Source organism: Cervus canadensis, chromosome 15 (genome assembly GCF_019320065.1).
Source record: "Cervus canadensis isolate Bull #8, Minnesota chromosome 15, ASM1932006v1, whole genome shotgun sequence".
Lineage (NCBI taxonomy): Eukaryota > Metazoa > Chordata > Mammalia > Artiodactyla > Cervidae > Cervus > Cervus canadensis.
In genome coordinates this window covers 39,416,168-39,432,600 of record NC_057400.1, presented here as the reverse complement: position 1 = coordinate 39,432,600, position 16,433 = coordinate 39,416,168, and the positions used below count along the sequence as shown (strand labels likewise).

At 44.6% G+C, this 16,433-nt stretch overlaps 1 protein-coding gene across 11 annotated transcripts in view; it reads right to left on the bottom strand.

The window, feature by feature from the left end:
- Positions 1 to 16,433, bottom strand: part of TANC1 (tetratricopeptide repeat, ankyrin repeat and coiled-coil containing 1) — a 241,797-nt gene that overhangs the window by 57,209 nt on the left and 168,155 nt on the right. For 8 of the 11 annotated variants that reach the window (XM_043487584.1, XM_043487575.1, XM_043487574.1 and 5 more), the window contains one exon: positions 4,696 to 4,959. The exons of 2 other annotated variants lie outside the window; for them this stretch is intronic. In XM_043487584.1, coding sequence (XP_043343519.1) covers positions 4,696 to 4,959 — 264 coding nt within the window. Of the gene's footprint in view, positions 1 to 4,695; positions 4,960 to 10,642; positions 10,819 to 16,433 lie in introns of those variants that run through there. One more of the 11 variants, XM_043487585.1, reaches the window with a different exon arrangement.

Sequence of the window (16,433 nt, the reverse complement as noted above, 5' to 3'; positions counted from 1 at the left end):
TGATTATCTTACAGGGATACAGACATCACTTGAGGGGGAATGATGGGGGAGAGGGAGCTCCTTTTTCCAGGGCTAAGGCTTCTAAGACTGGTGAAATCATCAGTGTGACAGAATTTCGAAGGACAGAAGTCAAGCTGGGCCATCTGCTTGCTGAAAACCCTATGGGCTCGGATGCAGCAGCCGACCACCGACCAGCACCATCTGCCTGATCTGGGCCCTTCCTACTTCCCCTCCTAAGGCCTCGGTCCTTTTCTTCCTCACTTTTGGCACCACCTCCTCTCACTCCTCCATTCAGCAGGCATGTGGGTGGCGCATGGCCTGGCTCTGAGACAGTGCATCCACTCTGCCGCCGTCTCCAGAGGCCAACTGACCACGTGCCCTGCTCAACGTCCCAGGCCACGGAGAAACATCAGACAGCTCGGCTCTACGGCAGCACACACTGACGCTTCTTCGGTGCGTATCCACAGCTTGTTCACACATACTGCACACACACAGTTATGTCAATACTCCACACAAATCTTTCCTCTTAGAAAGATACAGCTAATTCCCTATGTAGGACTTCCAAGTGAGCCTAAGGTATAGGAATCCAAGGCAACATCTAGCTTCTCTCCAGGTCCTTCACAATCAGGGCATGGGAAACTTCCTAGATGGCCAGCAGGACCACACCCATCACCCTGACTCCCTATAGTAATACTGCTTAGAATGTATTTCCAGGCTGCTACCTGGGACCTGGGACTTTGACTTGGGACTCTGCAAATGACCCCTCTTCAGCACACCTCATTGTGCACACACCTACATGGTGAAGGCTGAGACAGAAGGAGTAACCCCAGCTACATTCTGGCCACAAGCTGGTTTGGTTCAGAGCTGGAAGAGCCCAGATTGTCTGACCTGCTGCCTCAACCCCAGAGGGCACAGAGACGCCTGTAGCCTCCAAAGGCTTCCCACTTACCTTCTTATCCTGACGCCTTAAAACATGACATTCAGTTCAGAATTTTTTGACAACTGAAGGTTTAAGAAGAAGAGACTGTAAAGAGCACTTCAAAGAAAGGATTGCAAAAAAGCCCAAGTCTGACACAGAGGCAGGAGATAGGAGGTTTCAAATACCTCTTTGCAGATATTCAGTGACTACAGTTTCAGTTCCAAAGTAGGGAACAGAGTGGCCCAGCAACTCCAGAGGTCTATGCTAAACATGAACATGTTGCTTCAAAAAGGACCACTGCTTATCAGGGCTGCAAGCCACCACCTGCTGGCTCCCTCCACTTTATAAAGTGTCATCACAGCCACTGAGAGTGATGGAAGAGGAGCAGCAGTGACGCTGCAGGTGTTCAGTCCCACGCCCAGGTGACACCCAAGAGAACAACACGCTGTCCTTTCACACACTCCTAGGAACTCTCAGATGCTACAAAAATTAGCTCACTTCTGGTATTTAAATAATTCATGCTTTCAAAAGCCCGAACACTATTCAGAGTCCAGAAGAATCAGAGGGAAAGCAATAATTTCATGCTGCAATAAATCTACTGCTAATACCTCTACAATTAAATTAATTATACAGTCATGGCATACACGCATTGTGTCTAACATCTGGGTGAGAAGTACATGTTAAGATGCTGCAGGAAAGAGGGGTTTTTGGTGGGGAAAGGAGGTGGGGATGGAATGGGTAGATGGAGAAGCAGAGGGAGACTTGTCTACGCTGAGCAAAGGGAACATCTATTAAAACACCATGGATTAACCTATCAAAGGTAAGTCCAAGGCAATCATCAGTTCGAGTCTCAAGAAAACTGGCTGGTATTCCTGCTTGTTAGTTTCCTAAACTAAACAGTGTTCTGTGATTCACTTAGAAAGTATTTCAAAGGACAAAAGAAAAGAAAAGAAAAACAGTAGTCCAAAAGGGTAGAGCTCAATTATCCAACTTCTGGATTATTCAAGATATCACTTTAAAGGCTTCTTATTCTGCTTTCTAATGAAGGAATAATGTGTCTGTGTTATGTATTTTGATGTGGCATATACAATAATAATCAGACTGCAGCTTTCTAAATCAATTCCACTTCAACAAATGCTTTGCCAAAGAAAATCTCTGTATAGCAAAACAATCACCAAACCTAGCCAACTTACTTTTATAACCTTTGACCAAAAAATTCCACTGTGTGAGACAATTAAGAATGAAGCAACAGCTCCAGTTCTCTGTAACAGGCTTAGGGACAGTAACGGCAGGCAGCCTTTGGAACTTGTTTCCATATCCTCACCCCCCAAGGAAACTATGTCCCTTGGGGAAGCTGGCATCACCTTTCTTTCCCCTGCGTAGTCCTTATTCTGTTTCACATACCAAAACACCTTTCCTATCAAACGGGAGTTCCTCTGTGTTTACATGAATCTTGACATGCAAACAGTTTCAAAAGAGATTTCAGTATACGGTCCTTCCCACCTTACTTCAGTCCACCACGGAGTGTTGCCTACTGCTATTTGTAGCAAACTGCCTTCTAATCCCTAGACAAACAGCACTGCATATAGTCTATAACATGAGTCTTCTATCCTTTTCAATGATACTTGAAAAATCTTGCCATTCCCTCTTTAAAAAAGTTTTTATTTATTTGGCTGCACTGAATCTTAAGTTGCAGCATGAGGGATCTTTTTGGCATGAGAACTCTTAGTTGTAGTTTATGGGATCTAGTTTCCTGACCAGGAATGGAACCCAGCCTCTCTGTATTGGAAGTGAAGAGTCTTAGCTACTAGACCACCAGGGGAGTTCCACCATTCCTACCTAACTGAAGTTCAGCTTCAGGGGTAAAAGGGTAGGCAATGAAGAATCTACCAGACTCCGAGCTTGTTAGCAGATACTATAATGTAAGGCACTTTCCTATTTCCTTCCAAAATATGCTTTTAGTTTATAAAATATGCAACATGGGAGAAATGAGCAAACCCATTAGACTAAGCAGTCACTGCTCAAGCCCAGAGGTAAAACCCTCCCAATTCCACAGGAGGTCTGGTTCAAGTGCATCCGCAGAAGCTAATGAATGAGCACAGCAGAAATCAGAAAGCCCTGTTCTATAATCACTGCAGTCTCCTGGAAATGCTCAGCTCACACCCACTGTCACTTCACGTGGCAGGAAACCACATAAAAGAGCATCAAGCAGAAAACATAACCCGAAAGGGGTCCTTTTAACACTGTTAAATTAACTTATTAATGTGTTTCCTAATTTTAAAATAGCTGCATTAAACTGAATACAAGTCTGCCATTTTGTTGAAGTCAATACAGCTATGAAGCCCTGGGATAATACAAATGAACCTTTCATCATATCCAGGTAAAAAGGGTCTAAAATGCCATGGGTGCAACATATTATGCTGTAGATGGTGAAATGGTGGTGGGAGGACACACTATCTTCTGGAAGAACCATCATTCAATACATTCAACACACATAAAGCTCTCAGTGCTTCCTTCCGGCAGGCACACCAAATCCCTCTTCTGGAACAAGGCCATTTTACTTCCTTTGAAAGTGAATTAAGAGTTGTGTCTCAGAATTCTTCCATTAGGACCGTATATTTATCAGCCACTTCGGAGTTCCACTGTAAAACACACCCAACGACAACCAGAGTAGCCTGGCCCATCCCAAAGGAGCAGTACAGAGTCACAAAGAAACCCTTTGATGTAAGAAGAGAGATCCTGGGTCCAGGCCTTGGCAGAGGAGAAATCGGAAGCATCTCATTGGTAACAAACAATGATCAAAACAAGTTCCTCTTCTAAATTCAACAGAAGAGCACCGAGTTTAGAAATTTGGGACCTTGAAACAGGCACAGCAGCTCAGATGTAGGGTTCCCTTCCCCGCCCACTGTGAACTAGCACCCACTGACCAGTCAGCCAGCACCAGTCACCCCTTTCACACTCTCTTCTCAGCTCCAGCTGCCCCATCTTGCTGAGACGTGGCTGTCTGGCCTGTTTCCATTTCCTTGATGGAGAACTTGCTTTTATGCTGCTCGTTTTAAACCGTGAACTCCCTTATAACCGAATTATACAAAACTGGATCTCCCATCTATATGATGAGCCTCAACTACAGAAAATTAGCTTGAAAGCTGGATTAGAAATTCTTTTGAGGGGTGGGCAGAAGGTAGGTTCAAGAGGGAGGGGATATACACATACATATGGCTGATTCACATTGTACGGCAGAAACCAACACAACACTGCAAAGCAATTATCCTCCAACTAAAAATTGAAAGTAAATTGTAATGAAAATTCAGGGGAATGGAAAGAAGAAATTCTTTGAGCTGATATTAACAAACTCATTCTAAACAATGATTTCCCTTGATTAAGCTGTAAATCCTGCATTAACTCAGGCTTAAAATAATCTGACAGAAAACAACAAAATTCTGTAAAGCATTATCCTACAATTAAAAAAAAAAAACAAGGACAGAGTTTTTGGTCCTTTCTTCCCTCATATACAAAGAGCCATATAGTCTAAGTATTAGATTTAAAGAATTCTAGAGGGCAAAGGTCACTTAATGACCATTAAATGCAGCTTTATGTTTACATATGGGTTTACCCTCATGCTTACAGATGGGTACAGTAAGGCCTGCAAAAGTAAGTGCCTGACCCATTATCACAAGGGTGGCTTGTGTCTGGATTAGATTCCCATGTGAAGAAAGTGAGCAGTGGGCACCTCAGACCCAGCGAGGTCACCCTTCCAGGGAGAGGCGTGGCCTTACCTGCAACTGAGTTGGGCCGTGGCATTATTAGCGAGCTGGAGCTCTGAGAATAAGGGACCGGACCATCTCCAACTGAGGCTTCGGCTTTGGGCAGCACGCTCTCCGCTGGCCCAGGGGGCTCCTCTTCTGCCACTGGGGAGCAATTATCTGCCCTGCGGTCATGGAGCACTCCCTTCTGTACCCCTAACCTTAGGCTTCCGTCCTTATTCCATTCCAAACTGGAGCCACTCCGGTCATCATTTTCCGATGAACTTGTAATTGTGGCTGAAATGAGAGACCAAAATACTTTGAAGGAAGCCAGGAATAGCTGGGGCTCTTGAGAGTTCACACACAGACACACACACACACACACACACACACACACACACACACCATCCCCATGATCAATGGTTTTCTGGTCTGTGCAGATTATTATCAAACTATGTTTCATACAGTGTATTTTGGTAAGTTAGAAGAATGTTGCTTATCAGGGGAAATAAACTGCTAAATCATTCTACAGGGGAGGGGAAAGAAAACTCTGATAAGAAGATGATGAAAAAACTGTCTAAGAGCATCTGAGAGCTAACAGTAAATCTATGTAATTTGGAAATGATATATCCTGCCTTTTAACAAAGATGAATTGCTCACAAAGGAATTCAAATCTCATTAAATTCCTTTGAACCTTTAAGTATTTTTCCCAAATTAATAACATTTGTGCACAGAGAGAAGGGGCAGGGCAGTACAATGGTTAATGCAGGAAAGATGTAGGAGGAAAATCTATAAAACAAAATCCAATGATAAAGTCAGACAGAAATTTAATCCTTAGAATTAAACCATTATAACATCTGTTCAAGACATCCAGAGAGGCCGACTTGACTTTGATCCTTTAGCAGTATAGGATGGAAACCTTGAGGAAACCAGGGACAGGAATACATAAGCATGAGAAGGGATACTTGATGGCAGAATTAATATTTAACCTCTTCCAAGAAAACCAGGATGGAAAAGCATCATGGCAAAAAAGGAGAAAAAGGGCAACATTCACTCTATAAATCTACAAACAGCCACTTCTCACTTAAAGATACCGAGTCACATGTGATCCACTTGCAAACACAGGTCCCGCCACGGGTCCAACACTGGCTTGTGTCCTTGAGAACAGAGGCCAGGTCCTCTGATCTCTACTGGGATCCCAGCGGCCCAGGCCTTTAACTGCAAGACTTCAATGGGAGCATACTGGGTCAGAGTGTATTCAGGACCCAGACGCCTGGATTAAGCTGCTTCATCAACATACACACTTTATCAGCAGGCTGGTGAATTAGCTCCAACAGAGTCTGTTATCTGGGATCAAAGGGTCCGAAGCGGGTTTTCTTTTTACAATGCTCTTTATGGTTTAGAAGTAAAGACAAAACAATTTCCTCCTATGATGTGACTGCAGGGTATCCTATCACAATTTTAAAACTGTCTTTGCTCCTGGACTTATCATCCACTGCTCCCTCCTTGTTTAAAAATCCCTCCTATCTGCTGAAGCCTCCTTAGAGGATTTACCATTAGCTGATCCCTTCCTTTTCTGAACAGCACAGGGCCTGGCCCATACTCAATGCTCAGTAAATGTTTGCTTATTCAATGGATGAGCTCAAACTACGAAGGCAGGACATATACTCTCACTGTTGCTGGTTCAGGAAAGCTGGCATTGAGTCTCTAACCAAAGTGTAAGCTGATTTGGGATGGGCCCGTCACACCTTTAGGGGACTCCTAACATTTCCAAGTATTCTAGCAGGAGGATTACTACCAATTTCTCCATCTATTTGGAATCGATCAGTCTTCATTGTGCGTGTTTTTTAAATGGGCCATTCATATGAGCATCCGTTTGTTAAGTATGACTCTTTCCATCCTAAAAATGCAGGTGGTGCTAGTAATAACAGTAGTGAGAATCTACTGAAGGTTACTGTATATCAGGGATTGTGCTAAGGGTTTCATAGGATTACCTTAATTTATTAATGATATTGCCTCAATCGTCATTAGTTACTAATGATAATCTCTTAATAAGCTATGATTGTGTCACAAACTTTCATTTTGAAGTCCAATGCTCAGGACTCAAAATGCTTTTCCTGAAGGCATGTTGTAATTAGCCAGGTTCCAAGACAACCCCAACATCTAAGTTACAGTTCCAGGGTAGGGGTGACTGATCTGGTTTTTAGGTTGTGGTTGATTTATCTGAGGGATCATATTCCTAGGGTGAAAAACAAGGTCCAAATGATGTTCTTCTTCATTTGCTCTCCCTGAGTGCCATGCACTTCTGAATCAAACCTCTATCTCAGACCTCAAGCAGTGGGAACAGGGACTCCTCACTCCATGTTACAAATGTCAGCACTGGAAGCAGGACTTCAGGGGCCCCAGCAGCAGCCAGGCAGGGGCAGTCTGGTCAGGGCCTGTGCACTGCAGGGACAGGCTGAAGACCCAGTTCCGTCAGCTCGGCCACAAGTTCCCGGGCCCTGACCAGCGGCATCACTCAGGTCAGGGGGAGGGAGGGGAGTGCGGGCGGGGGGGAGGCGAGGAGGAGAAAGGTCCCCTCCCTCCATTGAGTATGCTGGGAAGAAAGGTCCTAGATGGGGCTGCAATTTCAAAAGGAGAATATTACATAAATTTATGTTTGTAAGTAGAAGACTCTCCCACTGCCCTTATGAAGTTCACCTAAGAGATGCATTCCAGCGTCCACCTTCAGCCCTGGTGAAAGGCAGGCAGGTGAGACCCTCTGAAGCCAGGCCCCTCCCACAAAGATGCTCCACTAAGACTGCCCCACTTCACAACCTTCTTCCCGGGGATCCCAGGTCAGGCTACTAGCTGGAAGCCCAGGCAGTGAACTTTCATCTTGGTTCAGATATGATGAAGCACTGAAATAGATCCAGGAGGGGCACACAAAGGCTCCAGTTTCCCCATCCAACCTAAGAAGCACAACAAATAGGACAACCCCACAGCCTCCAAGAAAGGGAAAGCAGGTCTTAAAACAAATGACCTGCTACTCAAAAATACCTATTCTTCCAGGCTAACAGGAATATACTCCTGATTAAGTTAACACAGTCACCCTCGAGTTGACCACACAGGGCAATATCCTAAATATGATGATTAAAATAAAATACTCTGAAAAATAAGGGCTGTTTGACATTTTCCAGAGCCTGGATAATCTTGAAAAGTCCCTTAACAACTGAAAAATTCTATCGTCTTCTTCCTTCAACTAGTACAGATGCCAAGAAAGTGCAAGTGTTAGTCACTCAGTTGAGTCCAACTCTGTGAGACCCCGTGGTCGCCAGGCTCCTCTGTCCATGGAACTCTCCAGGCAAGAATACTGGAGTGGGTTGCCACGTTCTTCTCCAGGGAATCTTCCTGACCCAGGGATTGAACCCAGGTTCTCCTGTATTGCAGGCGGATTCTTTACCATCTGAGCCACGAGCGAAGCCCAGTATAGATGCCAGTGTTTGTCAATTAAGTCTTGCCACTTTCACCATCACTCAGGCTGGGTCTCAGTCACTCTGCAAATAGGCAGGATTCTGTGAAACGAGTGACTTATTAGGCATTTTATCAAGCTAAGAGGTTAGGCTATGCCTTGTAAGTTAGTATTAAATTAGGTTTGCTCATTTACTCACGTGTGATGCTACTTCTAACTCTCCATGTAACCTGAAAACTCCCTTGAGGCAGGGACAGTGGGTCATCTTCCTCAGAAGTAACAGCACATTTACCCAGACCTACTCATGCACAGGGCTGTACCACCTCCAAAGCACTTTCAAATCATGTTAAGACACATACATGATCACCACAACATGTGAGAAGACGTGGAAAGGCTGAGAACCATTAACACTACTTTATAGATATGGAAACACACTGGGGAAAAACTAACCAAACTCACACACACACAGGTTAGTGGTACTTCCATTACCTTCTGACTGCACACACACAAAACTCCCTTTGCCTCGCACGGTTCTCATCATGTAAAAGGAGTTGTGTAAAAGTATCTGTGGGTATATTGTAAAGTAATAAGCCTCCAAGTAAAATAAATAAGTTAATTTTAAAAAAGAAGTATCTGTGGCTAAAAAGTATTTTGCAGTTCATGAAACCTGCCTTGTTAAAAATAGCCCCTGGGCAGCAGCTAGTGGAGAAAGGTCAGTCATGAGGGAGCCAGGAGAGAGTGTCAGGGCTGCCTGGGAGGTGGGGGAAGCAGAGACAGGGACCCACTTGGTCATTAAACATTGTGCTCTATATGGCACTTCAATAACGCAATTCCTTCCTTCTCCTTCCCAGCCTTCCTCTCATCCCCTCTTTGCCTATAGAAGGTTCTTTCTACGTTAATGTTCACTTAAAATAGAATTTTAAAAAATAAACAGTAAAGTTCAGGGTCCAAAAAGTAGTTTGGTGGGATCTAAATCAAGATGTAGGTTTAAAAGAACACCAGGAAATAATCTGACTATGGCACCAGTCCAGAATTGTTTAGGAACTAAGGGCCATTGGTATCAAACATATACATAGGCAGAGTTGAATTCTTCTTTCTCTGAGCTCTGGAAAAGACAAGAGGTGAAAAATGCAAAGGGGCATGGGTTCAAACTCTGGCTTCTCAACTTTTTAAGAACCCACAAGAGGCTATCTCTCTGGGTCTGCTACTAGGAATGGGCACGTTTTTGTCTTTACTTTCCAGACATAATCTTGTATGTTTGTGTTTCTCTCTTTACACTGGCTACAAGTCCTGAGTAAAACTTTCTGCCCACTTTAAAGCAAAATTAATAAAATCTTATCAACCTGACTCCTGACTTCATCTTTTCTCTCACTTTTTCCCCAACTCATGTTGCAGTTGTTAGTCGCTAAACTGTGTCCAATTCTTTGCAACCCCATGGACTGTGTAGCCCGCCAGGCTCCTCTGTCCCTGGGATTTTCCAGGTAAGAATACTGGAGCCGGTTGCCATTTCCTCCTCCTGGGGATCTTCCCGACACAGGGATTGAAACCTGCATCTCTTGCCTTGGCAGGAGAAGTGTTTACTGCTGAGTCACCGGGGAAGCCCTCCTCCACCCATACCTTCTTTGAAAAAGAAAAATCTCGATTTAGTAAATGCCTATGAGCATTTCAAATCCACTAGGGAGGAATGGAATATAAATAAATAAGCATCCCTAGGAAATAAGAACAACAATAGTGGCTAACATGAATATTATAATAGTGCTTACGGTCACAGGCCCTGTTCTAAACTTCCATCATATCTCACTCAGTACTTCTAACAGTCCCATGGGCAAGAAAGCCCCGGAACACCTGAAGCCTCACTGGGCTCCAGAATGATGCTCTGCACTGCTCCAATCACAGGATTAGAAAAGCTTGTGAACACATCCCACATACATGTATTTACAAATTATGTTCATGGACTACACTAATTTATTATAATATGAAACATACACAAAAACATCATTTTGAAAAGATTATTAAACACCCCCAAATTGAAAAAAAAAATTTAAGCATCCCATAGATTGTCCTGCACTCTCCATTTTCAAAGCCAGGGATCTATGAAGAGAGCCCTTTGTCTCTCTGTAGGTGGTAGAGAAAAATCAGATAGAAGGGCACATGTCAGGTGCCTCCTATATCATGAGAATGCTGTCCTCCCCATTCAACTGAAGAAAAATAAAATACCACTAACAAAACCCAGACAAACATCTTTCAACTTCTATATTCAGTTTAATGGTTAAGAGGAAGAGTTTAAAAGTTAAAATAAGGGACCAGTAAATTGAAGATGAAACAAAAAAGAAAGTGATTGCTTGCTTATGAAAGTCAGAGAAGAGAAGAAGTGAATAAAAAAGGAAAATCCAGCTAGTGCAGACACCGCCTTCTTGGACCCACCCGGATGAAGATCACTAGCAACTCTGGGAGGGGAACACTGTCTAACCGAGATCAAAATCAGGGAAAGATCAAGGTGACAGGTCCAAGAAGCCACAAGCCCACTACCTGGAGCTCTGGACCCAAAAGCCGCTTGCCCTCCTCTGCTGTGCACTCACACCACGCACGCTCAGGCTGCCAGGCCACACACTTCATTTCCCCAGGAGACACCAGGGAAGACTGCAAGGATGAACCCAGTCTGCAGGAAACCTCCAGAAATGCCAGCCGGTGCCTCTCCCTCCGCCCCGCCCACACACTAACAAACCACAGGAACAAAGTCTGGGGCTCGTCCGCCTGGGGCCTGGGTGACGTTCTTACCTCCCGCAGCCCGGCAGGCACAGCTTCCAGTGAAGACACTCGGGCTGATGGTGCTCACCTGGCAGGATGCAGGGAGGGGGCCCTGAGTTACCTCTGGCTCCACGGGGCTTTCTGGCTTCTCCTCCCACCACGCTGCCTGGACAGCAGCACAAGGCTCCCCTGGACAGCCCTGTGGAACCGCCGAGGGTCCTGTGACGGGCAGATCTCTGCCCCAAGTCTCCGGCTCAGCGCCCACCGCGTTGCACAAGGCGCTCTGCTGTGCCAGGCGGCTAGGCCGGGACTCGAGTCATAGCCACGTGGTCCCAGCAGGGCTCAGCCGGCCTCTGAGGCAGAGACACCTGAAGGGGCAGCTGGGGCAGGGCGCAGGGGAGGGCAGGCAGGCCACACCGGCCAGCCTCAGCCTCGCCCCGCTGGCTCCAGACTCTGTCTGAAAGGGCGGGTAGCAGCCTCCAGAAAGAAGCCTGCAGACTCGAACAACATGAAGTTTTCCGGCAACAGCACACGTCACTGTGCACTAGTACAGCTCACAGACCCTCAGCACTGAAGGCCTAGACAACGGAACTTCTCATTGAGTCCACTGACGCCACAGAGTTCCAGACCCTTCCAGGAAAGAGCATAAGGCACTCACGTTCAGCGGTTGGTATTATCCACGGGAAACACCTCCCTTGGAGAGCACTGCCCTGTCTTACACCCTTTGCAGCAGTTGACAGCTTGCCCAGGTCTCCAACGGCAGGAGACCATTCTGTCATTCCACAGGGAGACAAGTTTTAAAGCAGATGCTGTAACTATCTCTATCGTCCCAGCACTCAACAAATGTGCTCCTGGTATGCAGTTGGTGTCCATAAATGCTTCAGACAAAACAGCCTGGGAACTCCCACCATGGTCTGAACTCAAGTACGGCGGGCGCTTTGCTGATTCACATCACCACCAAGGACTTCTTTCCCATTAAGGGCCTTACTGAATAATATATGTAAAGGCAAATTTTCCTCCTTCACCCAAGAGATTAAAAAGCTTCTATAATTAAGGATGATTTTTTAAATTGCAGGCAGTGTAGCAAAATGAATATTAACACAGATTTGAAACACTCTAAATAGTTATTACCAAATCAATTTCAAAGCAGGGCAATACAGGTGTCAACAAAGCAGTATTAGCATAAAATCAAAAGGGCAGGATTGACAACAAGTTAAAAATGAAAATAAAGTACAATTAATTCCTCTTTGTGTGCCTCTTTCTGCATCTGATCACCTCCCCTGGGACACAAAGTTCAGAAAATGAAAGGTCTAACACTTCCTCTGGCACTACTTTCATTTTACAAGCCTAGGAGAGCAGAGAAGAGAGATGCAGGAAGATAAAAGTCAGCCCACAGTCACTTTTCTTTATGTCCTAAGCAACTGGGCAGAAAAACAAATATTATCAAACTCTAGCAAGGATCAGCAGGATCATAATCAACTATCGGTATTTCACCACAAGCCACTTGTGCAGGAGCAATGTTTCTGTGAGGATATTCCCCTGCCTAAATGTATACCTGCCTCCCCACTTCAAAGAGAGCAGGGGAGGAACAAATGCAAGCGCCCTCCCCCACCCCCGAGAGAGAGGGGAAAGGCAGAGTCTGAGTTCTTGCTTCACCCTTTTCAAATACTGAGCATTTAATCATCCTGAAAGCTATCTGGCCTGGTGGAATGTGGTGGCTCAGTTGTTGGGGAGCAGGGCAGGAGGTGGGGAGATGGTGGGGTGAGAGGTGAGACACGAGGTCAGGCCATCTTCCACGTGGAATGCCCTCCTCTCCCCTCCCTTCATAGGGCTGTTCTAACACCAGCTCTCAACAAATCCAACACACCACCAAAGTCATCTGGAGATTGTAAGTGTCAGCAGGTAGAAGCAGATGGCAGAGAAAGCAAATGGAAGGAATGGTTAACCTCTAAAGGCCTCTCTCTCTGCCAGGATGTTTTAAATGGCTACCTGGAAATCCTCCTGGGCACCTCTATCATTAATGGATAGGAAGGATTTATTAACATTTTAAAACTTGATAGGAAAACTGAGTTTTGTGTCTTTCTCTTCATCCAATACCCATCCTCTTTCTTTTGAAATAAATGGCCCATTTCTTTGAAATAAATACAAACATAAAATACTGATCATATGAAATACATAAAAATCAAACAATATCTTTGAAGCAAATAGAGCTTTTCGTGACTTTTTAAAATCAGATTGGTTTTTACACATATTCGAATGACTACACATACCGGTATATTATGCTTTATTGCATTTTGCAAAAACTGGTGTTTTTCAAATTGAAGCTGTGTGGTAACCCTGCATCGAGTAAATCCAAGCATGCCCTTTTTCCAACAGCATGTGCTCACTTTGTATCTCTGAGTCACATTTTGGTAACTCAAAATATTTCAAACCCTCTACCAGCAAAAAAAGATAACTCGCTGAAGGCACGGGTGATGGTCAGCATTTTTTAAGAATAAGGTATCTTTTAATAAAAGTATGTAACTTTTCTTAAGTACAATGCTATTGCACACTTAACAGACTGTGGTACAGTGTAAACAACTTTTACACTCATTACGAAACCAAAAAGAGTTCTGTGACTTGTTTTATTGCAACATTCACTCTACTATGGCAGATTGGAATCAAGCCTGCAATATTCCTAAGGTCAGCCCGTACCTCACTTTTTTCTCAGCTGGGGATCATAATCTATGACTTTCCATTTGTAACACTTGGAAGCCGGTTATATTCAAGAGAGTGTCACTAAGAAAAAATGTTCTTACAGTCATGGAGGAAATACCTTTAAAAGCAACTTCTTTATAAAGTCTTCCTTTTCAAAGCAAGTAATTGAAAAGCTGCTTCAAGTGAATGAGTACAGCTGGTGTCACATTTAGAGGTTCTCACATTGCAGATTTAAAAATCAGACACTAACTTCTAGGTAATATCAATAATTTCAATATGTTAAGAATAAGGAATTTACCTTAGGGACAAAAAAAAAAAGACATTGTAGGGAATTCAGTTAATCTCATCTAGCTTAGACAGTATTTCTACATGACAGAATTATTAAGCTTCTAAAGAAGTTTATGTTGGGAGAACTTGGAGCTCCTGAAACACACAATCCTGCACACAATCCTGCACACAATCCTGCACACAATCCTGCACAACACAATGAAGGTGGAGTAGGAGGTGGTGAGGGTTCTGCTAAGCCTTCGCTCCACAGTTTGCTGCTGTTTAGTTGCTAAGTCATGTCCCACTCTTTTGCAAACATGGACTACAGCCTGCCAGGGCTCCTCCGTCCATGGGATTTCCCAGGCACGAATACTGGAGTGGGTTGCCATTTCCCTCTCTAGGGGATCTAAGAGACTGGAGATGATGTTTTTAAGCCACTAAGTTGCGTCTGACTCTTTGCGACCCCATGGACTGCAACATGCCAAGCTTCCCTGTTCTTCACCAACAATCTCCTGGAGTTGGCTCAAACTCATGTCCATTGAGTTGGTGATGCCATCCAACCATCTCATCCTCTGTCATCCCCTTCTCCTCCTGCCCTCAATCTTTCCCAGCATCAGGGTCTCTTCCAGGAGATAGGAAGGGGTCCAATCAACTCCTCTACTGGTCAATAGCTTGCCCTTTCTCCTACTTAGCAGTTCCAAAAAGAAATTCTCATCTGCAATATATCAAAACCAGTAGAAACAGAACCAGGCCGGGCACCCTGTGCCAGCCTGAGAAGGCTGTCTGGGCATGTGGGAACACAAGCCTCCCTTCACAGCATCTGTTGGTCAAAAATATTTAGACTGAATAGTATCAGCATGACTGAAGTTGGCTTAAATAAGGGGGAGGTTGAGGGGGAGGTTTGGGAATTTTTAAGGATGGCTTAGCACTGTTAGAAGTTTCCTCTAAATAAACTGTGCTAATACTATACATGGAACTCAGGTCTGAGCCCTGGATGGGAGCCTACAACTTCCGCAAAGCTTGTAATGCCGCGACAGCTGTGCACTCTTTACGCCAGCCCACCCCCAGGCCTTTGCTATTCTAGCCTGAGCTCCATAGGTTGAGGAGTCTTAAACAACTTCAAATGGAAGATTAAGTGGAAAGCCTCTTCCGCCCTTCTCCAGGCCCCGTGTAACTTGGAACATGAATCTTAACCAGCCTGTTTGACAAGCAGCTGCCAGGCCTCCCAAAGCAGGAAGCCAAGATATCTCGCCTTCATCTCTGCCCACTGGGATCGCTGTGTTCTTGAATATTTCACTCTGTTGAACAGTTAAGATGCCCAAAAGGTTGTCATTCCCAGGCTACACCTTATAAAGACAGACATGTTCTTCACGCTCCACCCCCAGCAATCACCAAACCACAACTGAGTCACAGATGCCTGCTGCCCAGAGAGGCGACAGAACCTGCATACCCTGTTATCAATTCAGGAGGAAGCTGTTTTCTCCTCTGGCCCAACCACGCCCACCTTTTCAAAGAGCTGTGGCTAGGTCTGCTGGAGAGGAAAGGCTTTTTTTCCCTTCTCCTCCCTATCACACCTCCAATGTGTCCCTTGGCAGCAGGTTCTAATTCTGCAGGTCTGAAGGAGAGAGAACAGAGGAACATTGTCACCAGCACAGTATTTCTCCCTCTCGGCCACCTACGGGCCTGGCTTCCTAAAGGAGCTCAGGGAACCAGGCAGGAAGCACAAACTCCCGGAGCAGGAGGTCTTCGCTGAAAGAAGGACTTAGGCACCACCTCCCACTTCCTCCCACTTTCATCTCAATCGTCAGCATTTTTCACGTTCAGCTGAGTTAAGAGAACATGTTGACTTTAGGCAAGGAATGAAAGACATCCTCAATGATATGAAATGAGTTGCTTAACGACAAGACACAACTTACAGTACAGATGGCGTGAAAAGACGATGCCGACTTGGAATGGGAATCCCACGCAGCTTCTTTACAAACCAACTAAACCATTCCCTCCTTCAATGAAACTTGACAGCAGCCATAATTCTCTTTCTTTAATTTCTCATTCCCAACACCATGCTAGGAGCCCAGTAGATAGCGGGAATAAGATAGATGAGACCCCCTAACCATGTGGAAAGCGAAAGTCACTCAATCATATCTGACTTTTTGTGACCCCATGGACTGTATGGTCCATGGAACTCTCCAGGCAAGAATACTGGAGATAACAGTAAATAAGAAAACACGAATAAGTAAACTGAAAATATTGAGATACAATGGACAGCACATTATAAGGGCACTAACCATTCTGGGTTCAGCAGGGACTGTATTAAATCAAGTACTAATTGAGAGCCTTGCTATTCCTGCAGTTCACTCACTCAATTATAATACAAAAAACAAACCAGCAACTTTTCCCTCTTTAGGACACCTTTAAAATTGCAGCAACATCTCTTAATGAGAAACAGACAGAGGCAGAGAATGAACGTGGGTAGTTTTCTGTCACTGAAAAGTTTTCTGTCAAAACAAGAAACTGGCTTGGTTATAATCAGAGGCTGCGATGTCAATGCCACAATACAGAATGAAGAGAAAAAACTATTAAAAAAATAAAAATAAAAAACTAGGGCTTC